At 36.8% G+C, this 13,365-nt stretch overlaps 1 protein-coding gene across 6 annotated transcripts in view; it reads left to right on the forward strand.

Moving 5' to 3' along the window:
- HDX (highly divergent homeobox) overlaps positions 1–13,365 on the forward strand; it is a 306,534-nt gene that overhangs the window by 118,982 nt on the left and 174,187 nt on the right. For 5 of the 6 annotated variants that reach the window (XR_013374357.1, XR_013374360.1, XR_013374358.1 and 2 more), the window contains exon 5: positions 6,373–6,519. Coding sequence is in view for 2 of the 6 variants with exons in the window: in XM_077887326.1 (XP_077743452.1) it covers positions 6,373–6,519 (147 nt within the window). In the remaining 4 variants the exon portion in view is untranslated. Of the gene's footprint in view, positions 1–6,372; positions 6,520–8,829; positions 9,117–13,365 lie in introns of those variants that run through there. The other variant, XM_077887327.1, reaches the window with a different exon arrangement.

The following is a 13,365-nucleotide window of genomic DNA, read 5'->3' on the forward strand; positions in this document are numbered from 1 at the left end:
AGAAAACACAAAAGCCTCCACCCCCAGGATTGCTAGAACTCCTCCAGCAATTTCGAAGTGTGGCAGGATACAAAATCAATGCCCAGAAATCAGGGGCATTGCTATACACTAACAATGAGACTAAAGAAAGAGAAATTAAGGAGTCAATCCCATTGACAATTGCACCCAAAAGCATAAGATACATACGAATAAACCTAACCAAAGAGGTAAATGATCTATACCCTAAGAACTATAGAACACTTCTGAAAGAAATTGAGGAAGACACAAAGAGATGGAAACATATTCCATGCTCATGGATTGGCAGTATTAATATTGTGAAAGTGTCAATGTTACCCAGGGCAATTTACACGTTTAATGCAATCCCTATCAAAATACCAGGGACTTTCTTCAGAGAGTTAGAACAAATTATTTTAAGATTTGTGTGGAATCAGAAAAGACCCCGAATAGCCAGGGGAATTTTAAAAAGGAAAACCATATCTGGGGGCATCACAATGCCAGATTTCAGGTTGTACTACAAAGATGTGATCATGAAGATACTGTGGTACTGGCACAAAAACGGACACATAGAACAATGGAACAGAATAGAAAATCCAGAAGTGGACCCTCAACTTTATGGTCAACTAATATTCGATAAAGGAGGAAAGACTAATCATTGGAAGAAAGACAGTCTCTTCAACAAATGGTACTGGGAAAATTGGACATCCACATGCAGAAGAATGAAACTGGACCACTCTCTTTCACCATACACAAAGATAAACTCAAAATGGATGAAAGATCTAAATGTGAGACAAGATTCCATCAAAATCCTAGAGGAGAACACAGGCAACACTCTTTTTGAACTCGGCCACAGTAACTTCTTGCAAGATACATCCATGAAGGCATAAGAAACAAAAGCAAAAATGAACTATTGGGACTTCATCAAGATAAGAAGCTTTTGCACAGCAAAGGATATAGTCAACAAAACTAAAAGACAACCTACAGAATGGGAGAAGATATTTGCAAATGACCTATCAGATTAAGGGCTAGTTTCCAAGACCTATAAAGAACTTATGAAACTCAACAGCAAAGAAACAAACAATCCAATCATGAAATGGGCAAAAGACATGAACAGAAATCTCACAGAGGAAGACATAGACATTGCCACCAAGCACAGAGAAAATGCTCCGCATCACTGGCCATCAGGGAAATAAAAATCAAAACCACAATGAGATACCCCCTCACACCAGTGAGAATGGGGAAAATTAACAAGGCAGGAAACCACAAATGTTGGAGAGGATGCGGAGAAAAGGGAACCCTCTTGACTGTTGGTAGGAATGTGAACTGGTGCAGCCACTCTGGAAAACTGTGTGGAGTTTCCTCAAAGAGTTAAAAATAGACCTGCCCTATGACCCAGCAATTGCACTGTTTGGGATTTACCCCAAAGATACAGATGCAATGAAACGCCGGGACACCTGCACCCCGATGTTTCTAGCAGCAATGTCCACAATAGCCAAACTTTGGAAGGAGCCTCGGTGTCTATCGAAAGATGAATGGATAAAGATGATGTGGTTTATGTATACAATGGAATATTACTCAGTCATTAGAAACGACAAATACCCACCATTTGCTTCAACGTGGATGGAACTGGAGGGTATTATGCTGCGTGAAGTAAGGCAATCGGAGAAGGACAAACATTATATGTCCTCATTTATTTGGGGAATATAAGTAATAGTGAAAGGGAATAGAAGTGATGGGAGAATTGGGTAGGATATATCAGAAAGGAAGACAGAACATAAAGACTCCTCACTCTGGGAAACGATCTAGGGGTGGTGGAAGGGGAGGAGGGCGGGGCATGGGGGTGAATGTGTGATGGGCACTGAGGGTGGGCACTTGATAGGATGAGCACTTGGTTTTATTCTGTATGTTGGCAAATTGAACGCCAATAAAAAATAAATTTATTATTTGAAAAGAAGGAAATTACTTATAGCAGTTGTCTTTGTTGTTTAGAATAGGAATTTGTAAATAAGGAAGAGAGGATGTAGCTCATTTTATACCTTTCTGAGAGTTTGACTATTTTTTTAATCAAGTACATTATTAATTCATTTTTACAGTGAAAATGAAAGTAAAGAGGTATAAAAAAAAGTAAAGAGGTATGATCTCTGCTATTAATGAGCCCATTGTCAAGTGGAAAGGTAAACAGAATTTCATAAAACAAGTTTGATATCTCAGCAGTGCTGCCTAGTGTCTTGACTGATGATTGAAATAGACCTATGGAACACTAAAGGAATAAGGGTTACCTCTGAATACAAATAAATAGTTTAGTTCTACATTTAACTAAGATACACATTTAAAACAGGAAACTGTGCTCCCCAACATCACACTTTTGACATCTAATTCTATTTTTTAAAAGGAAAACAAATAACTAAATTCCTAGAAATGTTATTGAAGCTGGTGAAGAGGCCAGAAGTTTTCTGTTGTATTAAATATAATTCACATAAAATCAACACAATTATCTGGTCACTTGGGCCAAGCCTCAGCTTTCACCTAAATTGTCAAGGAATGTAACTGGAATGTCACTCTTTTCACAAAATCAGCAAGAGCATTGTGTAATATGTCTCTCTAACTTAAGCCAGTGGCTTAGGCAGTAAGTTTCTTTGTAAAGTGAAAGTGGCTTTAGAGCTCAATTGAAAAACAAAACTGATTTTTGACTTCAAGACAGTATCTACCTTATTCTTTGGGTCCACCTTTTTATCCTTCTCTAAGTCAATATTTACAGTTATAATGATAAATTATTTTTGTTACCTTATTTATTTGCTTGGTTAAAATATGCTCTTAATAACCTTTTTAAAATTTATTTATTTATTCATGAGAGACTGAGAAAGAGAGAGAGGCAGAGACATAGGCAGAGGGAGAATCAGGCTCGCCCCAGGAAGCCTGATGTGGGACTCAATCCCTGAACCCCAGGCTCATACCCTGCGCTGAAAGCAGAGCTTAACCAATGAGGCATCCAGCCATCCGCTCTTAAGAACTTTAAAAATAGGGACGCTTGGGTGGCTCAGTGTTTGAGCATATGCCTTCGGCTCAGGGCATGATCCTGGGTTCCTGGGATCAAGTCCTGCATGGGGCTCCCCATGGGGAGCCTGCTTCTCCCTCTGCCTGTGTCTCTGCCTCTCTGAGTCTCATGAATAAATAAATATAAACCTTTAAAAAAAAGAACTTTAAATGTAACTACTCTTCCCCCATAAACTTCTACTTAATAAGCAAAAAGAGGGCAGCCCAGGTGGCTCAGTAGTTTAGTGCCACCTTTGGTCCAGGGCCTAATCCTGGAAGACCCGGTGTGGAGTCCCACATCAGGCTCCCTGCATGGAGCCTGCTTCTCCCTCTGCCTGTGTCTCTGCCTCTCTCTCTCTCGTGAATAAATTAATAAAATCTTTAAAAAAATAAGCAAAAAGATTCTATCAACATTGGTAATGTTGAGACCCCAGCACATTTCTAACAAATCAAGTTAGGTTTTATTTAGTTCAATTCAAGGAATGAATCAGCTTTGGGTGTCTTCTAAATGAATTACAAATTAATGGCTGAGTGTGTTTAGTGTTCTAATTATTCCTTCCATTCTGACAGTAATATAGGCTGTCTTTCACTGGAGAATTTGATGCAATGAAAATATATGAGAATACTTATGCTGGCTGTTATGGTGGATTATTTGAATCTACATAGAACCTGACTACCATTTATTTTGCTATCCATTTTGAGAATTTTAACTATAAAACTATTATATAATCAATATAGAATGAAAACCTAATGAGATTTTTATGTAAATAACTTGAGGTTATGTGACTTGTTTTTAAAAAGAAAGCTTGGATGGAATATTTTGATTCATTTATTAGGAGCATGTAATTCAGTACTAGTACTTATAATACATGTTACTTATTAGGGCTTTTTAAGTAGAAGAACAGATTTATCTGATAAGCAATTTGGTTGATTAACATACACACAGAACAACTGTATTATATTTCTTACAAATAGACAAACAGGTTAATTATACAGCCTAAATTCACTCTTTTGGTAGTAAACCATGCATTCATATATTGCTTTCATTCCTAATGTTTAAAATTCTTTTTCGAAAGATTGTAGCTTTAAAACAAATTTGCACTTGTTGCTTAGTATTTTATCAGTTTTAGTTATGATAACTCTTTTATATGTCATTTTATATGTTGTATATATTATTTTCCATTATTATTCAAATCCAATTTAGGAAAGGGCTCCATTCTAAATTTCAGTTAGAAAAAGAATATTGAAATCTGTATATGTTGGGGTGCCTGGGTGGCTTAGTCAGTTAAGCATCTGCCTTCCTCTCAGGTCATGATCTCAGGTTCCTGCGATCTAGCCCCACATTGGGCTCCCTGTTCAGTAAGGAGTCTGCTTCCCCCTCTGCCTCTCCCTCCCCCTACTTCTGCTCTCTCCCTCAAATAAATAAATAAAATCTTAAAAAGAAAGAAATTAGTATATGTCTACAAAGGATTTGAAGTGCAGCCTATATGAGACCGGACAATATCTTCTGAGGTGGAGGGCAGCATCAGAACCTCATACCTCATTCCATGATCTGCAGCATTTCTCCTCAACTCATTCTCAAAGATTTTTTTTCTCTCACTCTCTTGTTCTCCCATTCTTGTTCTCTCATCACAAAAATATATATACACATACAGGGCTTTGTAGGATATATATTTTTAACTAAAATTTATTTTTAGATTTTTTCGCTATCCTGTGAGATAATTGGAGGCATCATGGGGTGAAGTTACTAGAAAAATATCAGATTTCTATTTCTAGCTCTGCTATGGACATTCTATGCCCTGTTGAATGAGATCCATAACGCTGCTTTTCTGACTCCTTATCAGTAAAATGGAAGTCATTATTCCATCATACTTCTTAAAAAAGTTTTTATTTATTCATTCATTCATGAGAGACATACAGAGAGAGGCAGAGACATAGGCAGAGGGAGAAGCAGACTCTCTCAGGGATCCCAATGTTGGACTCGATCCCAGGACCCTGGGATCATGACCTGAGCCAAAGGCAGATGCTCAACCACTGAGCTACCCAGGGCCCCTCCATTAGGCTTCTAATTTACTTCCTAGGGATGCCTCCAGGATTCATTGAATTAAAAAAATATATAAAGACCATTGTTGATTGGATTAAAAAATCTAAGAACAAAAGGGATAGGAACAAATAGAATAGAATTCTATTCTATTATGAAACTTTCTGAAGCCATAAACATGATTTTTATGGCTACCTTTCCTTCTTATATTTCTTTTATTTATACTTTTAATTATAACAGTAGTGCAAGATATATGTATGGCAAATCTAGATTAACTTATCCAAAAATAACACAGTGATGTGATCCTGTTTGTATGTATGTATGTATGTATGTATGTATGTATGTATGTATTTATTTATTGTTAATAGACATTTTATTATCAGTGTTCCATTCCATCTACTCAGGGCACTGGATGAGATGGCAGCTCAAGCAGAGGAGCTGGAGACAAACCCCCACCCTCCTATCCTATTATTTTTGAAATGTGTATAGTGTAAATGTGAATATGGGTATCATAGAAAAATTTTTGAAAAATGCACATCATAATTTCAACAAGTGCTATTTCCAGAATTGTGGGTTATTTAAATTCTTTTTAAAAATTTTATCTGTATTTTATAATGACATTATATTATTTAAGTGATTATAACCATTTAAGGGGCAGCCCCTATGGCCCAGTGGTTTAGCACTGCCTTCAGCCCGGGGTGTGATCCTGGAGACCTGGGATAGAGTCCCATGTCAGGCTCCCTGCATGAAGCCTGCTTCCCCCTCAGCCTGTGCCTCTGCCTCTCTCTGTGTCTGTCATGAATAAATATATTTTTAAAAAATAACCATTTAAAATCAGTACTGCTTTATTGCTAACAAATAAAATTTTTTACTCATCTTATTCTAGTATACTTTCATATTATGGAAATAAATATCATAGAAAGGCCCATTTCAGAATATTAAGAAATGTGAATTAGGAGTGCCTGGGTGTCACAGTCAGGCCGCTGACTCTTGGTATCTACTCAGGTTGTGATCTTAGAATCATGAGATTGAACCCAGCATCAGGCTCCACACTGAACATGGAGCTTGCTTAAGATTCTCTCTACCTCTCCCTCTACCCCTCCTCCCACTCTTTCTCATAAATAAATAAATAAATAAATAAATAAATAAATAAATAAATAAATATTTTGTTTAAAAAGTACTATGAAATTAATTTCACTACTGTTATGTGTTTAAATTAACCTAGCATGTGTCACCCAGACGGTTCTTTCTATGATATTCTTTCCTTTGATTATTCTAATTATTTTAAATCTGTTTTACAGCTACAAGATCGCACTCAGTTCAGTGACCGAGACTTAGCCACCCTTAAGAAGTACTGGGACAATGGAATGACCAGCCTTGGTTCTGTCTGTAGAGAGAAAATAGAAGCAGTTGCAACTGAATTAAATGTTGACTGTGAAATAGTTCGGGTAAGACATTTTCAATAATTTTCATGCTGTGGCTGAAGATTGTCATAAATGAAAGCTTTAAAAATTGCACAAGGTGCTCTAAACAAGAACATCAATAAAGTGAAAAAGGTAATCCACAGAATGGGAGGAAATATGTTCGAATCACGTATCTGATAAATAACTTGTATTCAGGTTACATAAAAATCTCTTACATCTTAATAATGAAAACAAATAATGAAATTTAAAATGGGCAGAGAATTGGAATATACATTTATCCAGAGGACATATACAAATGGTCAATAAATGCAAAAAAATATTCATCATTTGTAATTATGGAAATGAAAACCAGAATGAGATACCACTTAACAGGCAATATGATGTCTATGATAAAAAAGATAGATGGTAACAAGTACTGACCAGGATGTGGATAAATTGGAACTATTATACACTTCTGGTGAAAATGTAAAATATTTTAACTACATTAGAAAACAGTCCTCAAAATTTTAAACATAGAATTATCATATGATCCAGCAATTCCAGTCCAAGTCACATACCCAAAAGAAATGAAATGTATATATACTAAAAAACTTACATATGCATATTTGTTTTGTTTCTTAAACTCAATATATGAGTGAAATCATATAATATTTTTCATTGTCTGGCTTATTTCACTTAATGTAATACTCCACATTTCCATTGATGTCATTGTAAATGTTAAGATTTCATTCTTTGCTATGGCTGACTAATATTCCATTCATCATTCAATGCACACTTGGGCTATTTCCATAATTTGGCTATCGTAGATAATGCTGATATTAACATTGGCCTACATCTATTGCTTTGAACAAGTATTTTTGTATTCTTTAGATAAACACATAGTAATGAAACTGCTGGTTCATAGGGTAATTGTATTTTTAGCTTTTTGAGATGCTTCATAGTGTTTTCCATAGTGGCTGTACTAGTTTGCATTCCACAAACAATACAAGAGGACTCCCCGTTCTCCACATGCTTGCCAACACCTGTAGTTTCCTGTGTTGTTAATTTTAGCCATTTTGACAGGAGTGAGGTGATAGCTCATTGTAGTTTTTGCTATTTCCCTGATGATCAGTGATGGTGAGCATCTTTTCATGTGTCTGTGGGCCATCCTTGTGTCTTCTTTGGAAAATGTCTATTTTGTCTTCTGCTCATTTTTTAACTGGATTATTCATTTTGGGGTGTTGAGTTTTATAACTTCTTTGTAGATTTTGGATACTAACCCTTTATCAGATATGTCCTTTGCCAGTATCTTCTCCTATTCTCTAAGTTGCCTTTTGCTTGTTGATTGTTTCTTTTACTGTGCAGAAGTTTGTTATTTTGATGAAACAAATGAGCATAGGGGAAAGAGAGATAGAGGGAGAGAGGGGAATAAAAGAGAGAGAGAGAGAGAGAGAAACCAAGAAACAGACTCAACTACAGAGAACAAACTGATAATTTCAAGGGGGGATTTAGTTTGGGAAATGGGTTAAATAGGTGCTGGGGATTAAGGAGTGTACTTGTGATAAGCACCAGATGTTGCATGTAAGTGTTGAATCACTAAACTGTACACCTGAAACTAATATTACACTGTATGTTAACCTACTGGAATTTAAATGAAAAATTAAACGTGTTATACATGAATGTTCATAACAGCATTGTTCAAAAGTGGGGGAAAAACAAATATTCATCAAGTGAATGCATATAAAATGTGATATATACATATAATGCAATAGTATATGACCATGTAAAGGAATGAAATATTGAAACATACTACAGAATAGATCATTCTTGAAAACATTATGCTAAGTGAAGAAACCAGTCACCAAACACCACATATTTTATAATTCCATTTATATGAAATGTCCATAATAGTCACATCTACAGAGATGGAAAGTAGATTAGTAATTGCCAAGGGCTTGAGATAAGGAGGAATGGAGAATGACTACTGAGGATAGGGTTTCTTTTTGGCATGCTAAATGTATTTTGGAATTGGACTAATTGTTGCACAAATCTATGAATATATTTTTGGAAAAACCTTTTCATCATATACATGAAATAAGTGAATTGTATGATATACTAAACATATCTCAGTAACACTACTTAAAACATTGTATGATGCAATGTGAAATATATCTCACATTTTATGTAATGAATATTAGATTGAAAAATTATATTGATCAGTCAGGGAAACAGTAGTTTACATTCAATTTGAAAGATGTGGATATAAGATTTAAGTAGTAGCAGTAGTATGATGGTAAATATTTTTAAGGAAAAATACCCTGATTTACAGTATTTGTTGATTTCTGTGGCATAAAGATTCCCACCATGGCTGACTTCATGGATCATTCAGTGTGTAAATCGGAAAAGATTCTTACAGCTGGCCCTTTCAAGGAAATACGAGTAGGCTTCAGCTCACACTGGAGAGTCATCCCAGAAGATCAAAAAGGAAATGCTATTAATGAAAAAAATGGCAAAACACAAATTATTCTAAAGGAAGAAATCAAGTATTATCCCATAAATACATGAAGAAAAAGAGAATATAGAGATAAATCATGGAGCACAGGGTTCTAAAAAGAAATACTATTTTCAAAATAAACAGTGCCTTGTTCAGAGCCTTGCCTTTTATTTTGTTAGGATCCATAAGGAAAATCAAATTAAATCCTACGTTTGCTGAATATGCTATGGTATATATATTAACAAAGAAGTAGAAATGCATTAGACACTTTTTCTCTTTTTAAGGAGATTGGAGTCTAGAAGAGGGATAATACAAGAATACAAATGACTAGAGAGGAACTGGAGTAGGATAATGGTATGAGAAGCCTAAATGCCAAAATAAGGAACATCAGAGCATATTTTTATTGTTATTATCTTTTTTACTTTTTTAAAAATCAAAGTTATACATGCACATAGCTTAAGGAGTTAAGTTCCATAAAACTTGCTATAAAACCAATATTCCTTACTGCTCCCTTATTACTATTTCCTAATGGCTAGAATCAACCACTTTTCACTCTTCTAGATAATTCATTTAGCATTTATTTCCATCTATGAATAAGGTGCTGTATTAATTAGAATTAGGTTTGACTGTAACAGGAAGATTCAAAGTAACAGTGACTTAGCAAGATTTCTTAATTTCATGGACAAGTCCAGGGGTATACAATTTAAAGCTGGTATGGCAATTCTGCCCCATGAATTATCATTTTGTGCAGAACCCTCTAGCCCTATGGAAAATCTTAACACACAGGAAAAGGAAGAAGTGTTACCATTTTCTTTTTTGCTTGTGACTAGTTAAACTTTTTACTAAAACATAGGGAAATTCTTGCTATCATTATGTTTCTAGTGATTTTCCAAATGCCAGCATCACCACAGTAGAGAGAAAATTTGGAAATATGATGTCTTGTAAGACCTCTTCCATAATGTTTGATAGGTTAACTCCAAAGAAGATGTTTGCCACATGAATATACTCTTAAGATTTCAAGAGAAACTCGATGTAGATGTTTTCAAGTCGAATAGACCTTCTGGTTTATTGATCACCAAAATGAAATTTGCCTCCGTATGTCTAGTTAATCATTATTTGTGATATAATTTGGAAATTTTAGATTAATGTTCCCTTGTTATATTTTATACTTCTAGAATATATTTCTTTTTAACTTAAAATGTCATTCCCAGATTAGTGCCTATTACGTATTGAAATATTCATTCACCAAAGGTAAACTGAACACCTGTTATGGACCACAACTCTTCCAGGTGCCATGAAAAAATTCAGCTCTCCTAAGGAACTTGCAATTTAACATAGTCAATTTTTTTAGTAGCTGTGCTTCAGTTAGCAGTAAATTGAAGCAATTTAACAAAGGGTTATTTTGAGAAAATACATGTAAATAATAAGTGCAAAGCACCATAGTTCCTTGGTAAAAGTTAATTCCTTCCCCTATCTCTCTACAATTCAGTTTAATGCCTATCCTTTCCATATGTTTTGGTTATAGTTGACATATGTCTGAATGTACTCTTGTGTGGTGAAATATTTGTGTAAGAAACATGTGTCTGGTGTTTGAAATACATTTTGAAAAACAAATTTCCTGAAAAATGTATGTTTTTACATTTTAGATTATGTTTATTTTCTAAGGAATATGGCTAGATTAAAAATGTCTTTAAATAGAAGAGTGATTTTCACTTATACTGTTTTAACCTTGCCTTTTGCATTAAATATAAGCCTCTACCCCCAATGTTTGTACCAAAAAATAATAGTAAAGTTTCTATTATCTAATATAGATATTGACTCAAGGTTGGTAAGTACCTTGAGGTTGAATTCTATACTATTATTTTATATAAAAATAATTAGCAAAAAAGGAAGTTTCAAGATTGTGTTGTGGGAAGTTTCTGAAAACATCTCCTCCAATAGACACACCAAATCTATGTCTACATATGGATCATTTCCCACTGAAAAAGATATGAAAACCGAATGGACTGCTATCCACAACAAAGGATAAATAGACCACACTGAGATGTAGAGACATGGTCTCACAAAACCCTACCCCTGGGCCAGCAACAATAGGGGTGGAATTTGGGAGGTATCTCACCATACAGACAATTATGGAGGAGGAAGGGTAGGTGCCCCACACTGGTCACTCAAGCACCTGGGATCTGCACCAGACAGAGGACCAGGATGTCTGGCTTCAAAAAACAATGAAGCTGAAATCTAGAGGTCTCAAAGTGCTATAGGAAACTGAGGTTCCCCTCTTGGAGGGCACGTGGGCAGTCTTGTTCACCCTAAGACCCAGCAGTAAAACAGCAATTTAAAAAGTGCCTAGAGTTGATGATATTCCCTTAAAAACCAGGAAAGCCATCTATTCACTCATAGAAGGAACTCTGCATTACCTCCCTTGCCTTCCTCTCCTGCCCCTGGAGAAATGCGGTCTTTGGAATGGCAAGAGCAGCTCCTGATTTTCCCTGGTAGGAAGCACTGTCTAAGGGAAATAGCTAGATTCATTCATTCGTGCATGATTTGCTCAGCGGACATGCAGTTGGGCTACTATCTGCCCAGGATTCTATAAGGTGCTGCATACCTTCCAGTAGTTATGTTGGCTTTCATCTCTGATACCAAAATGTGGAATTGGAAACTTGTGGCTGAGGGGCCATGTGATATCAAGGAGGGTCCCTCCTGGCTTTGTGCTTCAATTTATTCTTCATAAAATTCAGCCTGGTTCTATCCTTTCTCTGCCTGGTGGGGATAGTGTGAAGGCAGGCAGGGTGACATCTTATTTGGGGTTGGTTCTAATAATGCAAGGCTGTCTTACCAATAGGTAGACCTGGCTGACCTCCTATACATGAATGAACTCAAAGAATTACCACTGATTTTGTTTTAAAATGGGGAAACTGGTATTTTTGAAGCTGCTATATTTTTCTATTTCTCTGTTAATTTCTTTGTAATAATTGGGTTGGAGTCTTATTATTTGGTGGGGGGAGGGAGCTTTAATTAAGGTAGGAAATTATATAAGGCAGAAGTTACAAGGCACAGTCTCTGCTGTGTTTAAAATCCTTTTGTATTTGTTGCCAATATTTGAAACTTGAGAGATTGCATGTTAAAAAAGCTGGTTTTCTGGGTGGAGGATGGGGCATGCCATTAAGTCTGGTTTGCTGTAATCCCCCTGCCCTGGAACCCTCCTCCCACCCACCTAGTCCACCCCACCACTGTACTTCACTCATCTATGCCACCTGCCTGGTCCTGGTGGACATTTGAGTTTACAAACCTGTGGCATAAAGGGTGGTATACATATTTTTCATTACTTTCAGTTTCCCTGGTGACTAGTTGAAGAGAGAAGGTCTTTACTGAGATTTGTGTTCTGCTTCCCAACTGGGAAACATGGGACTGAGATACTTTGGGACCCAGGTTGGCTTTTTCGACACATGGCAAAGATAAGCATGATCTTTTTAGGAATAATCTGGTTGCTATTTTTTTAGCAGACAGAAGAGTTAGGTGCTGGAAGGGATGACCTTGGTGGTAGGTCTCTTCCCCAAGGACTCTCAGAAGGCGTGAAGATTGGGGTGGGCCAGGTGAGGGCCTCCAGGCAAGTCACAGGTGGGGCTGGTGCATATTAATCCTTCTAACATGGCAGTAGTTGTGCTGCTTCTGACTTGGATCAATAATTCTTTGTGCCTAATAAAACTGAATAGTACCTCAAAAAAAAGTGCCTAGACTACATATGAAGGCAATTCATTTGCTGACCTAGGGGCATCAGATGGAAGGGTGAGCGACAGTTGAGATACTCCCTGGAGATAGAGAGGCTGGTGGACAACATTTTTGCTCTCTCCACATAGCCTGCTAGTACTGGTAAGTAAGCTCAAACATGGCATCTTCCTGCCACTGTGCTGGGACAGGTAAGGGTGAGCAGTCATGTCACTTGCTAGAGAAAATGAGTAGTAGCAGTGCTCCTTCACTTTCTGGCTGGAATGGGTGAACAAAAATGCTTACGGAGTTCTCCCACTCTTTATCTAAATATTGCAAGTGCAAGCAGTTGTAACACTCCCTTGCACTCTGACTTGGCTGGCACATGCCTTGTCATGACATTCTCCTGCTCACAGCCTAAAGCCAACACATGCATAGGCAAGGCACTCTCCTGCTGCGTTGTTGAAGCCCACTGGTGCACACTGTCAAGATAACTTCCCACTGCCTTTCTGAAACTGGTGAGCTTGCCCCATTCCTGACACACTCCAGCTGCCTTGCTAAAGCCACTGGGTATGTATGATAGACATAGGGGATACCCTTTGATTGCCTGGCCTTGATGGTCCTGATGGCTAATCTTACAGAGCTTCACGGGAACTGAAACAATCAGAGAAACAATTCTTGACAGGCCACCA

This window comes from Canis aureus, chromosome X, assembly GCF_053574225.1.
Source record: "Canis aureus isolate CA01 chromosome X, VMU_Caureus_v.1.0, whole genome shotgun sequence".
Taxonomy (NCBI): domain Eukaryota; kingdom Metazoa; phylum Chordata; class Mammalia; order Carnivora; family Canidae; genus Canis; species Canis aureus.